At 56.7% G+C, this 12,566-nt stretch overlaps 1 protein-coding gene across 1 annotated transcript in view; it reads left to right on the top strand.

Annotated features, from left to right (window-relative positions):
* Positions 1-4,594: 4,594 nt before the first annotated feature.
* Plpp7 (phospholipid phosphatase 7 (inactive)) overlaps positions 4,595-12,566 on the top strand; it is a 15,191-nt gene continuing 7,219 nt past the window's right edge. Inside the window, exon 1 of the mRNA XM_015497424.2 lies at positions 4,595-5,347. Within this exon, the coding sequence (XP_015352910.1) occupies positions 4,897-5,347 (451 nt within the window). The 5' untranslated portion in view covers positions 4,595-4,896. The remainder of the gene's footprint in view (positions 5,348-12,566) is intronic.

The following is a 12,566-nucleotide window of genomic DNA, read 5'->3' as shown; positions in this document are numbered from 1 at the left end:
GCATTCCCAGGCCTCCGACGGGTGCGAAGCCCACGCGCGGGGCGCTGCAGGGACGCCGCGACCTGGAGGCCGCTCGAGCGCAGACCTGGAGCGCGATGCCCGCCGCCGGGGCAGGACGGAGGGGGCGACAGCAGACCGGCGCTGCCGATTGGATCGGGTGCGGCACTGGGAGTTCTCCAAGGTGCTAAAATAAACCCTGCGAAGGATCAGGTTTCCTGACCAAAATAACCCAGGAGCGGCCTCAGAAATGCGAACTGAGAAAGCGATCCGCGGCGGGGGCGCCAGGGCTGGGGAGGTGGCCATGAAAACTGCCTTCCGCGGGACTCCCGGCCCCTGCTCCAGCCCCCCGCCCCTGGAGTCTCCTTCTCTTCTGGGATCATCACCCCAAACGACAGCCCTGTGTTGGCCGGTGGTCTTTGATTGCCAGGTCTGCAGTAGATTAGAGCCGGGCTCTGGAATCAGTCATTCTTGCAATATTTATGGAGTGCCTACTATGTGCCAAACCCTACCTGTCCACCTGGGTGTCACCCAGGAGCAAAGAGACAGTGGTTCCTGCCCCTGGGTGTTGCTGTGTTAGTAGGATAACACAGACCATGAACACCACTAGCCAAGAATAAATAAGCAGAGTGTGTGGGTTGTTAAATAGTGACACATACTTCAAAAAATAAGTAAATAAAAGGAAAAAACAGCAGGGGGTGGGGGTAGGGTGATGTTTGAATCTGGCTCACTGCTTGCCTGGAAAGAATCGCTTTGCCTCTGAGCTTTGGTCTTTCTGTTGGTGCCCTGGCACAAAGCACCTGTTTGTGAAGTTGCTGTGAGGTCCCACCGGGTGGTGCAGGGACCTGCCCTCCGAATCTCCTGCAGTAAGTATGAAGTGCAAGTTACTGAGGAATATGCTTGTTCTTAATGGTGGGAAAGGGATCTGAGACACTTGGAGGCTGCAATGTCCAGACTGCGCCAGGGCCCACAAAGCTGCCGGGAAACTCTTTCTCTCAGGGAAGAGGCAGTGCTGACAAGTGGTTAGAGCCAGAGAGTTAGGCTGAGGGCTGGATCTGGACCCTGGTAGCAGCTGTGGGCTCTGGCAAGCCTCATGGCCCCCACCCTGACCCTCAGCAGTCCACAGTGCTGGCACAGAAGGCTGTGCAGAGCCCTGGGCTGCACGGCTGTGTAGACAGGTCTCAGGCCGAGTCAGAGCCACCGGCCGGCCCAAGTCCCAGCTCTGGCCTTGGCCTCACAGGTGATGTCACCACTGAGTCTGCTCTTCCTCCTCTGAGATGGGCAGAGGGAGGCCAGACTTCACCTTATTGCCCAGGACTGTCCAAGGTCCCTCTAAGCACTGCACCCGAGAGCTCAGGTCAGCCCAGCAGACCCCATGGGGTGCCCCCAAGTCACTGTTTCACTTGGCACCTGCCACTTTAACCCTTCTTTATATTCTGCTTAATGAACAGGGACATGTGGATAAGAATGGCTGTCCTGGGACAGTTTTGAGTACAGTTGTCACAAAATGGGATCAACCTAAATGTCGAAGGATGGAGGAGTGGCCTATATAGATGGTGTCCACTGTGTGACAGCAGGCTTATCAGGCAGCCTAGGAAAATAAAGGGGTCGTCATGGGGACGTGGCCAGGCTTACATAGGTGGGTGAAACGGGAGCTAAGTTTTTAAAGAATGTTCAACACGATCCTATTTTAAATGTCTATTTGTATATTTGTCTATCTCAATAGACAAATACACCTGTGCTGGATATGCAGCTGTTTCACACTTAGATATAGTTTGTTTAACATATATTCTTTTCTGACTATTAAAATAATGCTTGGTTGGTGTACAGTGTCTCCATAAATGGAAAGGCGACAGTGTCCGGAGTGTTCCACTTGGCCACATGGCCACAGGATGTCCCCGTGTCTGCCCTCTGGGATGTGGCAGTGATGTGGGCTGCCTCGTGCTACACTCCAGACGAGCTGCTTCTACGCTGTGACTACTGTATTCAACACCATTCCAAGACGGCCATCCTGACCCACACACCCCTGTGTGTTAAAGCCATTAAGTGAAACAGTGCATTGGCACACCTGTGGGGTCTGGTGGGCTGAGCTGAGCTCCCTGTTGCGGTGCCCAGATACAGAAAGCGTGAAGGGGCCCATAGATAGTCTGTATTTATTGCATGTACTTCAAAAAGTAGTAACATTTACACAGAAAAAAAATCAGGTGATACTGTGGCATTCGACAGATCACTAATTGTGTCAGGGCCGCGTGTCCGGCCTCTCCCTGGCTGGACTGCAGGAAGAGATCAATGAAAGTATTGAAGGAATGAATGAATGCTTCCCAAGACTCTTGATGGTGGGCTGTGAGGAAGTCTATGGACTGAGGAACAGCACTTGCTTCTCAGCTGAGAACTTGCCCAGGGTCACCCCAGCTTGCCGAGGACAGCAGCAGTCTCAGGGTCACAGGGGAAGCGAGTACAGCTTCCCCTGTGCTCCCTCTGGGCTGAGTGAGCCTTCACATCACTCCCTCACCAGCCCTCTGAGGGGGAAACCGGCTGGGCAGCGTGGAAGGACCTGCCTATGGTCATTCAGTGGAAGTGGTTTGAACCTGGGGCCGTCCCTCTTGAGAGCCTGTGTCTTAACCACTGCGGGGCTGAAGCTAAATGAGACCCCGTGGCATTCCCAGAACTGCTGGCAGCTGCAGCTAGCCCGAAATGCTGACACAGCCCCTAGGTATTATTAATAGCCCCCGCTGGGCTGGACTTCTTAGCCCCTGTGGAGGCCAGCCCGGGTCATGGGCCCCGCCCAGGGAGGGTAAGGTGGGTGCCCTGTGGAGAGCTGAGCAAACAGATCCCTGTGGCCTGAGAGATCTGAGTCCAAAGGCCCTGGTTTCCCCAGCCCAGGGACTGCTGAGGAGCTGGACTCCCCCTACTTTTGGTTTCCTGCCTTTATCCCTCCAAGCCTCGGCTTCCTCGTCTGTGACATGGGGGTATCACTGGTTAAGTCAGGTCAGTGATAAAGCACAGCCCTCTGAGTGCAGGGTGAGACAGCACACACCCGAGGGCAGGATGGAACGCAGCCTGGGACCTCCCTGCTACCAGAGCGCCCCAATCTGAGTGGAACCCTCTGGAAGAGGAAGAGGAGGAGTGAGGCCAGCCTCGACTAGCCCAGCTGGACCCAGCCAGGGTATTTGCAAGGAACCTCACATGGAGGGCTCCTGGGCTCTGGCTTCATTCACCCATCAGGGATGAGGGCAGGTCCTTCTGAAGGGGGCTCTCAGAGGGGAGAGGAGACTGTGCTTCTGTGTCAAATGGAATCAGTTTCTAACCCACAGAGCCCAAGGCTCACTCTGTGGTAGGGACTGAACTCTGCAAAGACCTGAGAGGTAGGCACTATTATGTCCATGTTACAGGTGGAAAAACCAAGGCTCAGGGACGTGATGTGACTTGTTGGAGGTCTCAGAACTGACAGGTGGCAGAGCCCCTGTGGCCAGTGTTCACTCTACCCCACACACTTCCTGTCCTTGGGGGACTGTGGGGTGGGCCTTGGTTTGTGGCAGGCTCCATATCTGGTAGAGAAATCTCAGCCTTCTGCCTCCATCTGGGCTGGGCAGGCAGGTCATCAGTGGCCTCCCCGAGTGATGAGACCAGGATGTCTGCTTCTGATTCTTCCAGGCAGCCCCCATACACAGGTCCAGGTGGCCCTAAGAGGGCTCTTCCCAGAGGTCACCTAGGTAGCCACGGGGAGGCCCAGCTCATATCCCAAGTCTTTAGCCAGGACCTCTCGGGATGGCAGTTTCTCGGCCTCGCCCCACATGCCAGCCACGATGGCCTCTGTCCTTCCAGTGCAGAGAGCTTGCCCCTGCCCAGGGCTTCTCGCCTTCTCTTCCTTCCTGGGCCAAGCCCTCTCTGACCCCCAGATCAGACCCAGAGCCCTGGTTCTGTGGCCCTGCAGCACCTTTGCACACTTGTGACCGTTTTTGTGTCATTCATGAAAACCCACTGGTGTGAGCTTCCCGGAGGCAGGGACAGAGCTCTGAGCACGGGGCCCGGCTCTCAGTAACTGTGCATTGCCTGCAGCTGCTGTGGCTCTCCTGTCCTTGGCAAAACTCAGAGTACCAGGTACCATTGGCAACCTCCATTGGCAGACCTGTTATCCACCATCCATTACCCCTCCATCTCACGAAATCAGACCTCAGACTGCATTCGGTTGGGTTGCCATCAACCACACCAAATTCACAGATTTAAAAAGAGAGCGAGGGAAGGAAAACCCAGCTGCCGCCTTAATGAAATACTGTCACGGGGGAGGAGCTGGCCTGGCCCCAGGGACCCAGCATGATGCTCTTAGTGATGTCACCAATTCCATCATCTGATGCCCAGAAAGGCCTGTGGCCAGGGCTCCACCTGCAGCCCATGGGACTAGGTCCACGCTGCCCAGGCCAAGGGGGCAGGCAGGCCTGGCTCCCAGGGGTCTGGATGGCTCAGAGGAACCTGGTAAATTCAGGGGTTAAATCAGGACCCGACTCTGCCTGGGCCAGAGGCTGAGGCCACAGCTGAGTCCAGGACAGCAGAACTACATTTCCCAGAGTGCCCCAGAGCCCAGGGACAAGCCATTGGCAGATTTAAATAGCCCAGGCCCAGGCAGCCAGGCGGCAGCTGTGGACTCGTCCACCTCCCTGCAGCTCCATTGGCGCTGGCCCGGCATGGGTGGGCTCATTGGCTGTCCAGCTGGCACTGACATCCCCTCGGAGCCTGGTGGCAGCCGGAGGTAAACAGCCACATGCAATCCTCCACTCTATATTTAACAGCCACTGCGGGGAAGCAGGCAGCGGCAGCCGGGCTGGCCCTTGCCTTTGGGGAGAAGGCCCTCGGAGTGCGAGCCGGGCTGGCACCGGCCTGCTCAGGGTGAGCGAGGTCACCATGCCAGCTTCCCAGAGCCGGGCCCGAGCCCGGGACCGCAGCAATGTCCTCAACAGGGCCGAGTTCCTGTCCCTGAACCAGCCCCCCAAGGGCACCCCAGAGCCCCGGAGCTCGGGCAGGAAGGCCTCGGGGCCCTCGGCGCAGCCCCCACCCGCAGGCGACGGGGCCCGCGAGCGGCGCCAGTCTCAGCAGCTGCCCGAGGAGGACTGCATGCAGCTGAACCCCTCCTTCAAGGGCATCGCCTTCAACTCCCTGCTGGCCATCGACATCTGCATGTCCAAGCGGCTGGGGGTATGTGCTGGCCGGGCTGCGTCGTGGGGCAGTGCCCGCTCCATGGTCAAGCTCATTGGCATCACCGGCCACGGCATCCCCTGGATTGGGGGTACCATCCTCTGCCTGGTGAAGAGCAGCACGCTGGCCGGCCAGGAGGTGCTCATGAACCTGCTCCTGGGTGAGTGTGCCCGCTGGCCCCGCCCCGCCCCGCAGGACCAGCAGGGCCTCAGAAGCCAGCTGGACTGAGCTAATGAGTTTAAAGTAGGAAGGGTGCCCCAGAAACGGGCAGGCCTCTGGCTTGGGGAAGTCAGAGCCTGACGCACCGAGGAGGCCCCTCGCAAAGTGAGGGCTGAGAGAAGGCAGAGGTCAGCGGGAAGCTCCAGGGGCCTGTTCTGGACAAAGGGCACCGCTGCCCAGGGGGCAGCTGGGGCTGGGCAGTGACCTCAGGGGCCTGAGGGGTGTCCTGGGCAGCAGGCGTCCTTGTTCGACTCCCTCCACAGCTGGGGTCCTTGTCCTTGACCACACACAGGCAGCACTTGTGATGCTCCCCAGAGCCCCACCCCGGCTGGGTTCAGGGGCCTGTAAGATGCCAGGCTTCTCCCCACAGGGCCTGGGGTCCCTCCCACTCAGAGCCTCCTGGAGTGCTGACCTGCTCTTCCCAAGAGAGTGGCTGAAGTGGGGGGGGCAGGGGCCGCTGGTTATTGGTTTGTGTCTCCGAAGTCTTGGCTGCCACCAGCCCCTCTCGGTTAGTACCATCTGTCCTTGCCTATTGCCTTGTGGGACCCATGTGGAAGACAAGCGCCCCTCCGCCCCCGTGCGACACCTCCAGATGCCCGGGGCACTCAGGGAACCTCGGCCTCCACCTCCAGGCCAGGCCTGTGAGGGTTTTCTCACCCCTTGCCATGTGGCCAGCATTCAGGGGACAGGCGGGGTGGGGGTTCTCGGGCAAAACAACATGGTAACAGGGGTCTTGGTTCCAAAAGGGGTGTGAGTTGGGCCACAGAGAACTTCCATTCCAGAGGGAGTTATGGGGACTGAATCTGGGGCCTGACGCTCAGGGGTGCCATGCGGGGAGGGAGGCAGAAACAACCAGAAACCTGAGGAGGAGCTGGCTGTGTCCACCACTGCCTAAGCCTCTCGTTTTTATCACTAAATCATTATTATTATTATTTTATTCCAAATAAAAAGTCTCGAGATGCCAAGCACAGTAGCCCACACCTGTAATCCCAGGGGCTCAGGAGGCTGAGTCAGAAGGATTGTGTGTTCAAAGCCACCTCAGCAACTTAGCAAGGTCCGAAGCAACTCATGAGACCCTGTCACTAAATAAGATATAAAAAAGGGCTGGGCATGTGGCTCAGTGGTTAAGCGCCCCTGGGTTCTATCTCTAGTACCCTCCTCAAAAAAGTCCCGTGAGTTTTGTGCCCCCTGTCATTCCCATTTTACAGATTAGGAGACTGAGGCTCCTATAAATAAAGCAGTCTGACCAAGTCTCAGCTTGGGATCTGCACCTGGCCTGCCTGACCTACAGGCCTCTGCTCTCTGCAGGTGGTTTAGGACCTTGGGAGGGAGGGACAGAGTCTGGTAGGCAGAATCTGCTCCCACTCTAGGTTTCTCTGGTGCCCACAAGAGCCATGGAGGGCTGTGGCTTGAGAACACTGTGCTGGAGTTAGGTTGCCTGGTGCCCGAGGTGGGCCAGGGACGTGCTCTCCGGGGCCTGTGCTCCAGACCCCATCGGCTCCTGCCTGCCTTCCCCAGGTGGTGACACAGGGGATGGTGCTGAGCTTTGCTGAGTGTGTACTGTATGCCAAGCTGTGCGTGAACCACACGGCACTTTGCACCTGCACCATGACCTCTGAGCATTTAAACAGGAAGAAACTGGGGCCGGGGCTGGGGCTCAGGGGCAGAGCGCTTGCCTAGCACGCGTGAGGCACTGGGTTCGATCCTCAGCACCACATAGAAGCAAAATAAAGATATTGTGTCCACCTAGAAGTAAAAAATAAATATTAAAAAATAAGAAGAACCTGAGCCCAGGGTAATGGTGCTGCAGCTAGCCAGGGGCCAGGCGTTATTCCACCTTTACTTTGCCCCATCCTGAGGAGGGTGAGGGAACTTCGGGCAGGTGAGGATCAGGGAAGAAATCAGGGTCTCAGCTGTCCCCAGACAGTAGGTGCTCCACTAAGGGTTGGCTCCTCACCACAGGGGTGTGCTAGCAGCTGCCCGCTTCACCACCTAAAGTAGCTCCTCTTGAGTCTGTGCCTCACACACGAGCATCGGCTTTTACGAAAGCTCCGCCTGGGGCTGGGTTTGCTCGGGGATAGAGTGCTTGCCTAGTGTGCAGGAGGCCCCGGGATCAAGCCCTGGTACTGGAAGAAAAAAATAGAAATTAGGCCTGCCCCAAGTGTTTAAAAATTTGCAACTCACTTGTTGGATTAGGTTTCTGGCTCCTGGCAGCTCTTAGCTGATATGGGCCCGGGAGTGTGTGCCCCACGGGGCAGAGAACAAGATTGGAGACGCCCCCCTTCTTTTTTTTTTTTTTTTTGGTACTGGAAATTGAACTCAGGGGCTGTTGACCACTGAGCCCATCCCCAGCCCTATTTTGTATTTTATTTAGAGACAGGGTCTCTCTGAGTTGCTTAGTGCCTTGCCATTGCTGAGGCTGGCTTGGAACTCGCAACCCTCCTGCCTCTGCCTCCTGAGCAGCTGGGATTACAGGTATGTGCCACCATGCCCAGCCATGCCTCCCTTCTTGAGTGACAATCACTTTTTAAATCTTTAAGGACATCATTTATTGAGCTTCATTGTGTACTACTTGCTGTAAACAGCTAGGATTTTAGATTGCAAAAAAGCCTCCTCGATGATCTTCGAGGGCAATGTCAATATGTCCATTTTATAGATGAGTAGACTGGGCTCAGGAGGACCAAGTGACCTGCCCACCCTCACAGCTGTGAGGAATAGGTCCAGGAACCAGATCCAAGGCCTCCGGGCTGCAAGCCACACCTTCCCCTCACCGTGGCCTGAGGCGCAGATGTGTCACCCTTAGGCTCACTCCACTGCTGCCTGAGCTGGTCTGGGAGGAGGTTTTCTGTCTGTGTGTCCAGGTGCCAAGACCGTCACAGATGAGGACCTGCCACAGAGCAGCCTCACTGGCCAGGTGGAGCAGGCAGGGTGGGTCTGGGGCCCCAGGAAGCAGCTTGGTGGGAAAACACTGCCTCCAAAGCCAACAGTAGGCTCTCGCCCTGCAGCTCTGCCCTGACCCCCAGGAGGACTGTGGACCCCCTTCTCTACCTTGGGAAAGCTGGCTGTCCCCTGAGCAGGAACTGCAGGCACCCATTGCCATTTAGTCTTTGGAGGGGCTGGGGTAACTTCCAATCCTGGCGCTCGGGCGCTGGGGTCAGACGGGGTTTGTCCAAGTCCCTGCTCTGACCCGTACTCTGTGCAAACTTGGTTCCCACTCTGGCTGTGTCTCGGGATCTGTGCAATGAGGGCGCAGGGTGGTGCTGGGGGTTCCAAGGAAGCTGGTTAAGTACAAGGCCAAAGTCATGGTTGCCTGGAGCATGAGGGAGCCCTTGGCCAGCCCTGCCCACCCCCTCTGCCCCAGAGCATGGCCGACTTCCTGGGCAGTCTCTTCCTGGGGCCCAGGAAGGGTGCCAGCTAGGCCAGAGAATCCCTGTCCTTGGCTCTGCACACCTCGCAGCAGTGGTCCCTTGCCCTCCCCCTCCCCCTGTCTCCCTCCCTCCGCAGTGCCCTCTGCCATGGCTCCAACTTGCCAGGCCAGAAGCAATCTTAGCAGCTGGAAAAAGTAGACTCAGGGGCTGGGGCTGGGGCTCAGTGGTGGAGGGCTGGCCTGGCATGTGCAAGGCCCTGGGTTCGATCCTCAGCACCACATGAAAATAAAGATTAAAAAAAAAAAAAAAGTGACCTCAACCAGACCTGGGTACAAATCCCAGCCTTGCTGTGGGCTCAGGCAAGGACTTCACCTCTTGAAGCCTCAGTTTCCTCATCTGTTAAGTGGGTTGTTGGGAGTCTTCACTGAAGAATCACACAGTGTTTGGCATGTACTAATGCCGGGTGACGCTTGTGTAACTACGATTGTTGTTATCAGCAGCAGCAGCAGTGTTGACACCGTCATTATCAGAAGGCCCAGGCCACCTCCTGCCAGGTCCTCTCCAGGCTTGAAGTGCCAGTAAAATGACCCCATGCTCCTTCTTATCCCTCCCCTGTAGCCCCAGCTTGATGAACCCAAGGGAGTTAGGTGACAGGTAACCAACCCATCCCGGTTCACCAACCTTGTCCTCCTTCCTTATGGGCCTCTTCTGGGGTGGGCAATGCCCTTGTGTCTTGTTGCCATGATCTGAATCCTTTATTAAAGTGTGTGGGTTTGGCTTTTTTGGTCCTGGGGATTGAACACCCAACAGTGCTTAACCACTGAGCCACATCCCCAGCCCTTTTTATTTTTTTATGTTGAAACAGAGTCTCCCTAAATTGCTGAGACTGGCTTTGAACTCGCAATCCTCCTGCCTCAGCCTCCTGAGCTGCTGGGTTTACAGGTGTGTGCCTCCTGTCAAAATTTTCCTGAATATGAAAACAGTCCATTTGTATAGGTCATTCTTTGTTAGGGTGATACATGTGTGTTGGGGTGGAGTGCAGCTCCATGGTGGAGTACATGCTTTGGCACGCATGAGGACCTGGCTTTGATCTATATGAACATACAAGTTATTTCAATAATTTTTGTGTGCGGCTCAGTGACATTAAGCTCAGGGCCATGCAACTGTCACCACCGTCCACCTCCAGAACATGTTCATCAATAAAACTAACCCCCATTTGCTCCCTCTCCCCTACACCCAGCGGCCGCCACGAGGTGGCTTTCTGTCCCTATGCATTTGGCTCTAGGGACCTATTGTAGGTGGACCCCATAGTATTTGTCCTCCCAGTAACTGGCTATGTCACGTAATGTCCCCAGGGTTCATCTACGTGATAGCACAGGTCAGAGTTGCCTTCCCTTTTGTGGCTGAAGAGTAGTCTGTGTGATGCTGGATCTCGGCTTGTCGCCCTGTGGCGATTGTGCCCGAGGCTGCCCTGAGTCCTGCTGTCCCTTCATCTCTTCCTGCTGTGAACTCACAGTGGAACTGCTGAATCCAATGGTGATTCTACGCAGCTGTTTGGAGACCCGGGGCCATTTTCCTTGGTGGCAGTCCTGTCTTGTGTTCCAGGGGCTCCAGGTTCCCCACACCCTCGCCAACACTTGATCTAATTTTTCTCACAGAACCCTCCTCTCACTGAGGCTGGGTTGGGGTTCCCCAGTGGAGCCGAGCACCCTCTCGTGATTCACTCTTGCCGCGAGAGCTAATTCAAGCAACACTGCGGTCAGCCTCATGACGCCCCACCAGGCCTTCCCGAGCACGGTGCTTCTTCTGGAGTAGTAGTGCTCTGCGGTGGGGACGCGCCACGGTGATCTGGGGCGTCTTCAAGGAGGTGGAGCAGAGGGAGCTCCATCCAGACCAGACCCAGGAGGACTACATCAGGCGTTTTGCAACACGAAGGCTTGCTCCGTGGCAAAGATGGATAACGCCGGCATCAGTCCCAGGTCGGGCAGACAGTCGCAGGGTGGACAGCCTTGCAGACGTGCTTTCTGTCTAAGGCTGTGGTGGCCTCTCTGCAAGCTGTGGCCCCACTCAGCAGGACCTCTCCTTGCTGTGGGTCACTCTGCTCCTCCCAACCTCTGGCTTCCCTGGGTCCCGCTGCGAGGACTGGCACCAGGGACCCCATTCCCACTCTTCCACAGGGATGGAGCTTGGACAAAGGGAGCTGCCCCTGACCCCTGCCCCCAGGAAGGAGCTCTGCTGCAGCTGGCCGTTGTCTTTCCTGCTCTTCGGCCAGCTTGGCCTTTGCTCTCAGGGAGACGCCTGCTAGGCTGCATGCTCCCATCTGGAATCCTCGTCCCAGCCACCGGTCTGTGCCGTCACAGGGAACCGGCTCCCCGAGCCTCGTGTACCTTCCCCAGCCATCCTGAAGCACCCACCCCACCCAGGCCCCCTTGGCCGACCCTCCAGCTCTCCCTTCCCCTGCCCACCAGCTCTTGCTCTTGGGGACAACTTAGGTGATAACCCATCCACGAGGCTCCTGTGACGTGTCCCTTACTGAGAGATTCAGGCTGATCCCATGTCAGATTCGCTCCAGCTCCAGGAGGTAAAATCTCCCCTCTCGTCCCCAGCTTTGCTTCTTGTCTCAGTGGGGCTCAGTGTGACCATGGGTCCCCCAGGTCTTTGGCCACCCCTGACCAGGTCCTACATACACAGCCATGGCAGCCACCCTGGATTTGGATGCCATAGAAAGGAACCAGCTCACTGTGCAGAGGTGCGGCCGGGTCTGCACAGTCCATTTCTGAGACTCAGGCCAGCAGCGCTTGGTACTCTGCTGTGGAGGAGGCCGTGCAGGGACGCCACACTGACGATGCCCGTGTCCTTGGCACAGTCGCCTTTAGAGCTAGCTTGGCATGCGGAGTCCTCAGGGGAGAGAGTAAACCCCCTGAGGGCACACACTTGCTCAAAGTCACTGAGGCCCGGGAGCAGAAGACAAGCCAGGACCTCCCAGTGCCCTGGCCTCCAGGGGCTCAGCTGACTCAGGAGGCAGATGCCTGGGCAGGAGAGGCTACATGTGTGCACATGTGCGCGCACGTGCGCGCGCACACACACACACACACACGCTTCTCACACCAACCAAGCAGAGTCCCAACGCTAAAAACTGGCACATTTCCTGCCTCCCCAATTCCCTTCACCAACCTCTCTGCTCACCCAGTGCTCCCCAGGGCCCGTGTCCTTCTGCAGGGCTGCCCTGATGCTTACAAATAACTCTGTGTGTGTGTGTGTGTGTGTGTGTGTGTGTGTGAGAGAGAGAGAGAGACAGAGAGAGAGAGAGAGAGAGAGACACACACAGAGAGACAGAGAGAGAGAGAGAGACAGAGAGTGTGTGTTTAAATGTACCCTTTCAGCCGCTCCTAAGTTCATTGGCATTAAACATGCGCGTCACTGTGTGGCCACTGCCGCCATCCATCTCCAGAACCTTCTCACCTTGCAAAACCGAAGCTCTGTGCCCTGAAATGTCAGCTCTTCACTGCCCCCCAGCCCCTGGCAGCCCCCATGCTACTTGCCACTATGAATTCAAATCCTCTAGGTCCCTCGTGTGAGTGGAATCCTACGGTAGTTGTCCTTTTGCAGAAATAACTTTTAAGAATGTGTGGAAGGATACATATTCATTATAAGAGAGAATTAGTGCATGATTACAAAAAAAACAAAGTCACCCTTAGTCCTCCTGCCCAGTGAAGAGCGAGCGCAGGGGACCTGCCGCAGGCCCCTTCTGGCTCCCCTGCAGGCACACTCACCCTGCAGGCACACTCACCC

The sequence above is a fragment of the Marmota marmota genome, unplaced genomic scaffold (genome assembly GCF_001458135.2).
Source record: "Marmota marmota marmota unplaced genomic scaffold, marMar, whole genome shotgun sequence".
Classification (NCBI taxonomy): domain Eukaryota; kingdom Metazoa; phylum Chordata; class Mammalia; order Rodentia; family Sciuridae; genus Marmota; species Marmota marmota.
This window is presented reverse-complemented; position numbering and strand designations above follow the sequence as displayed.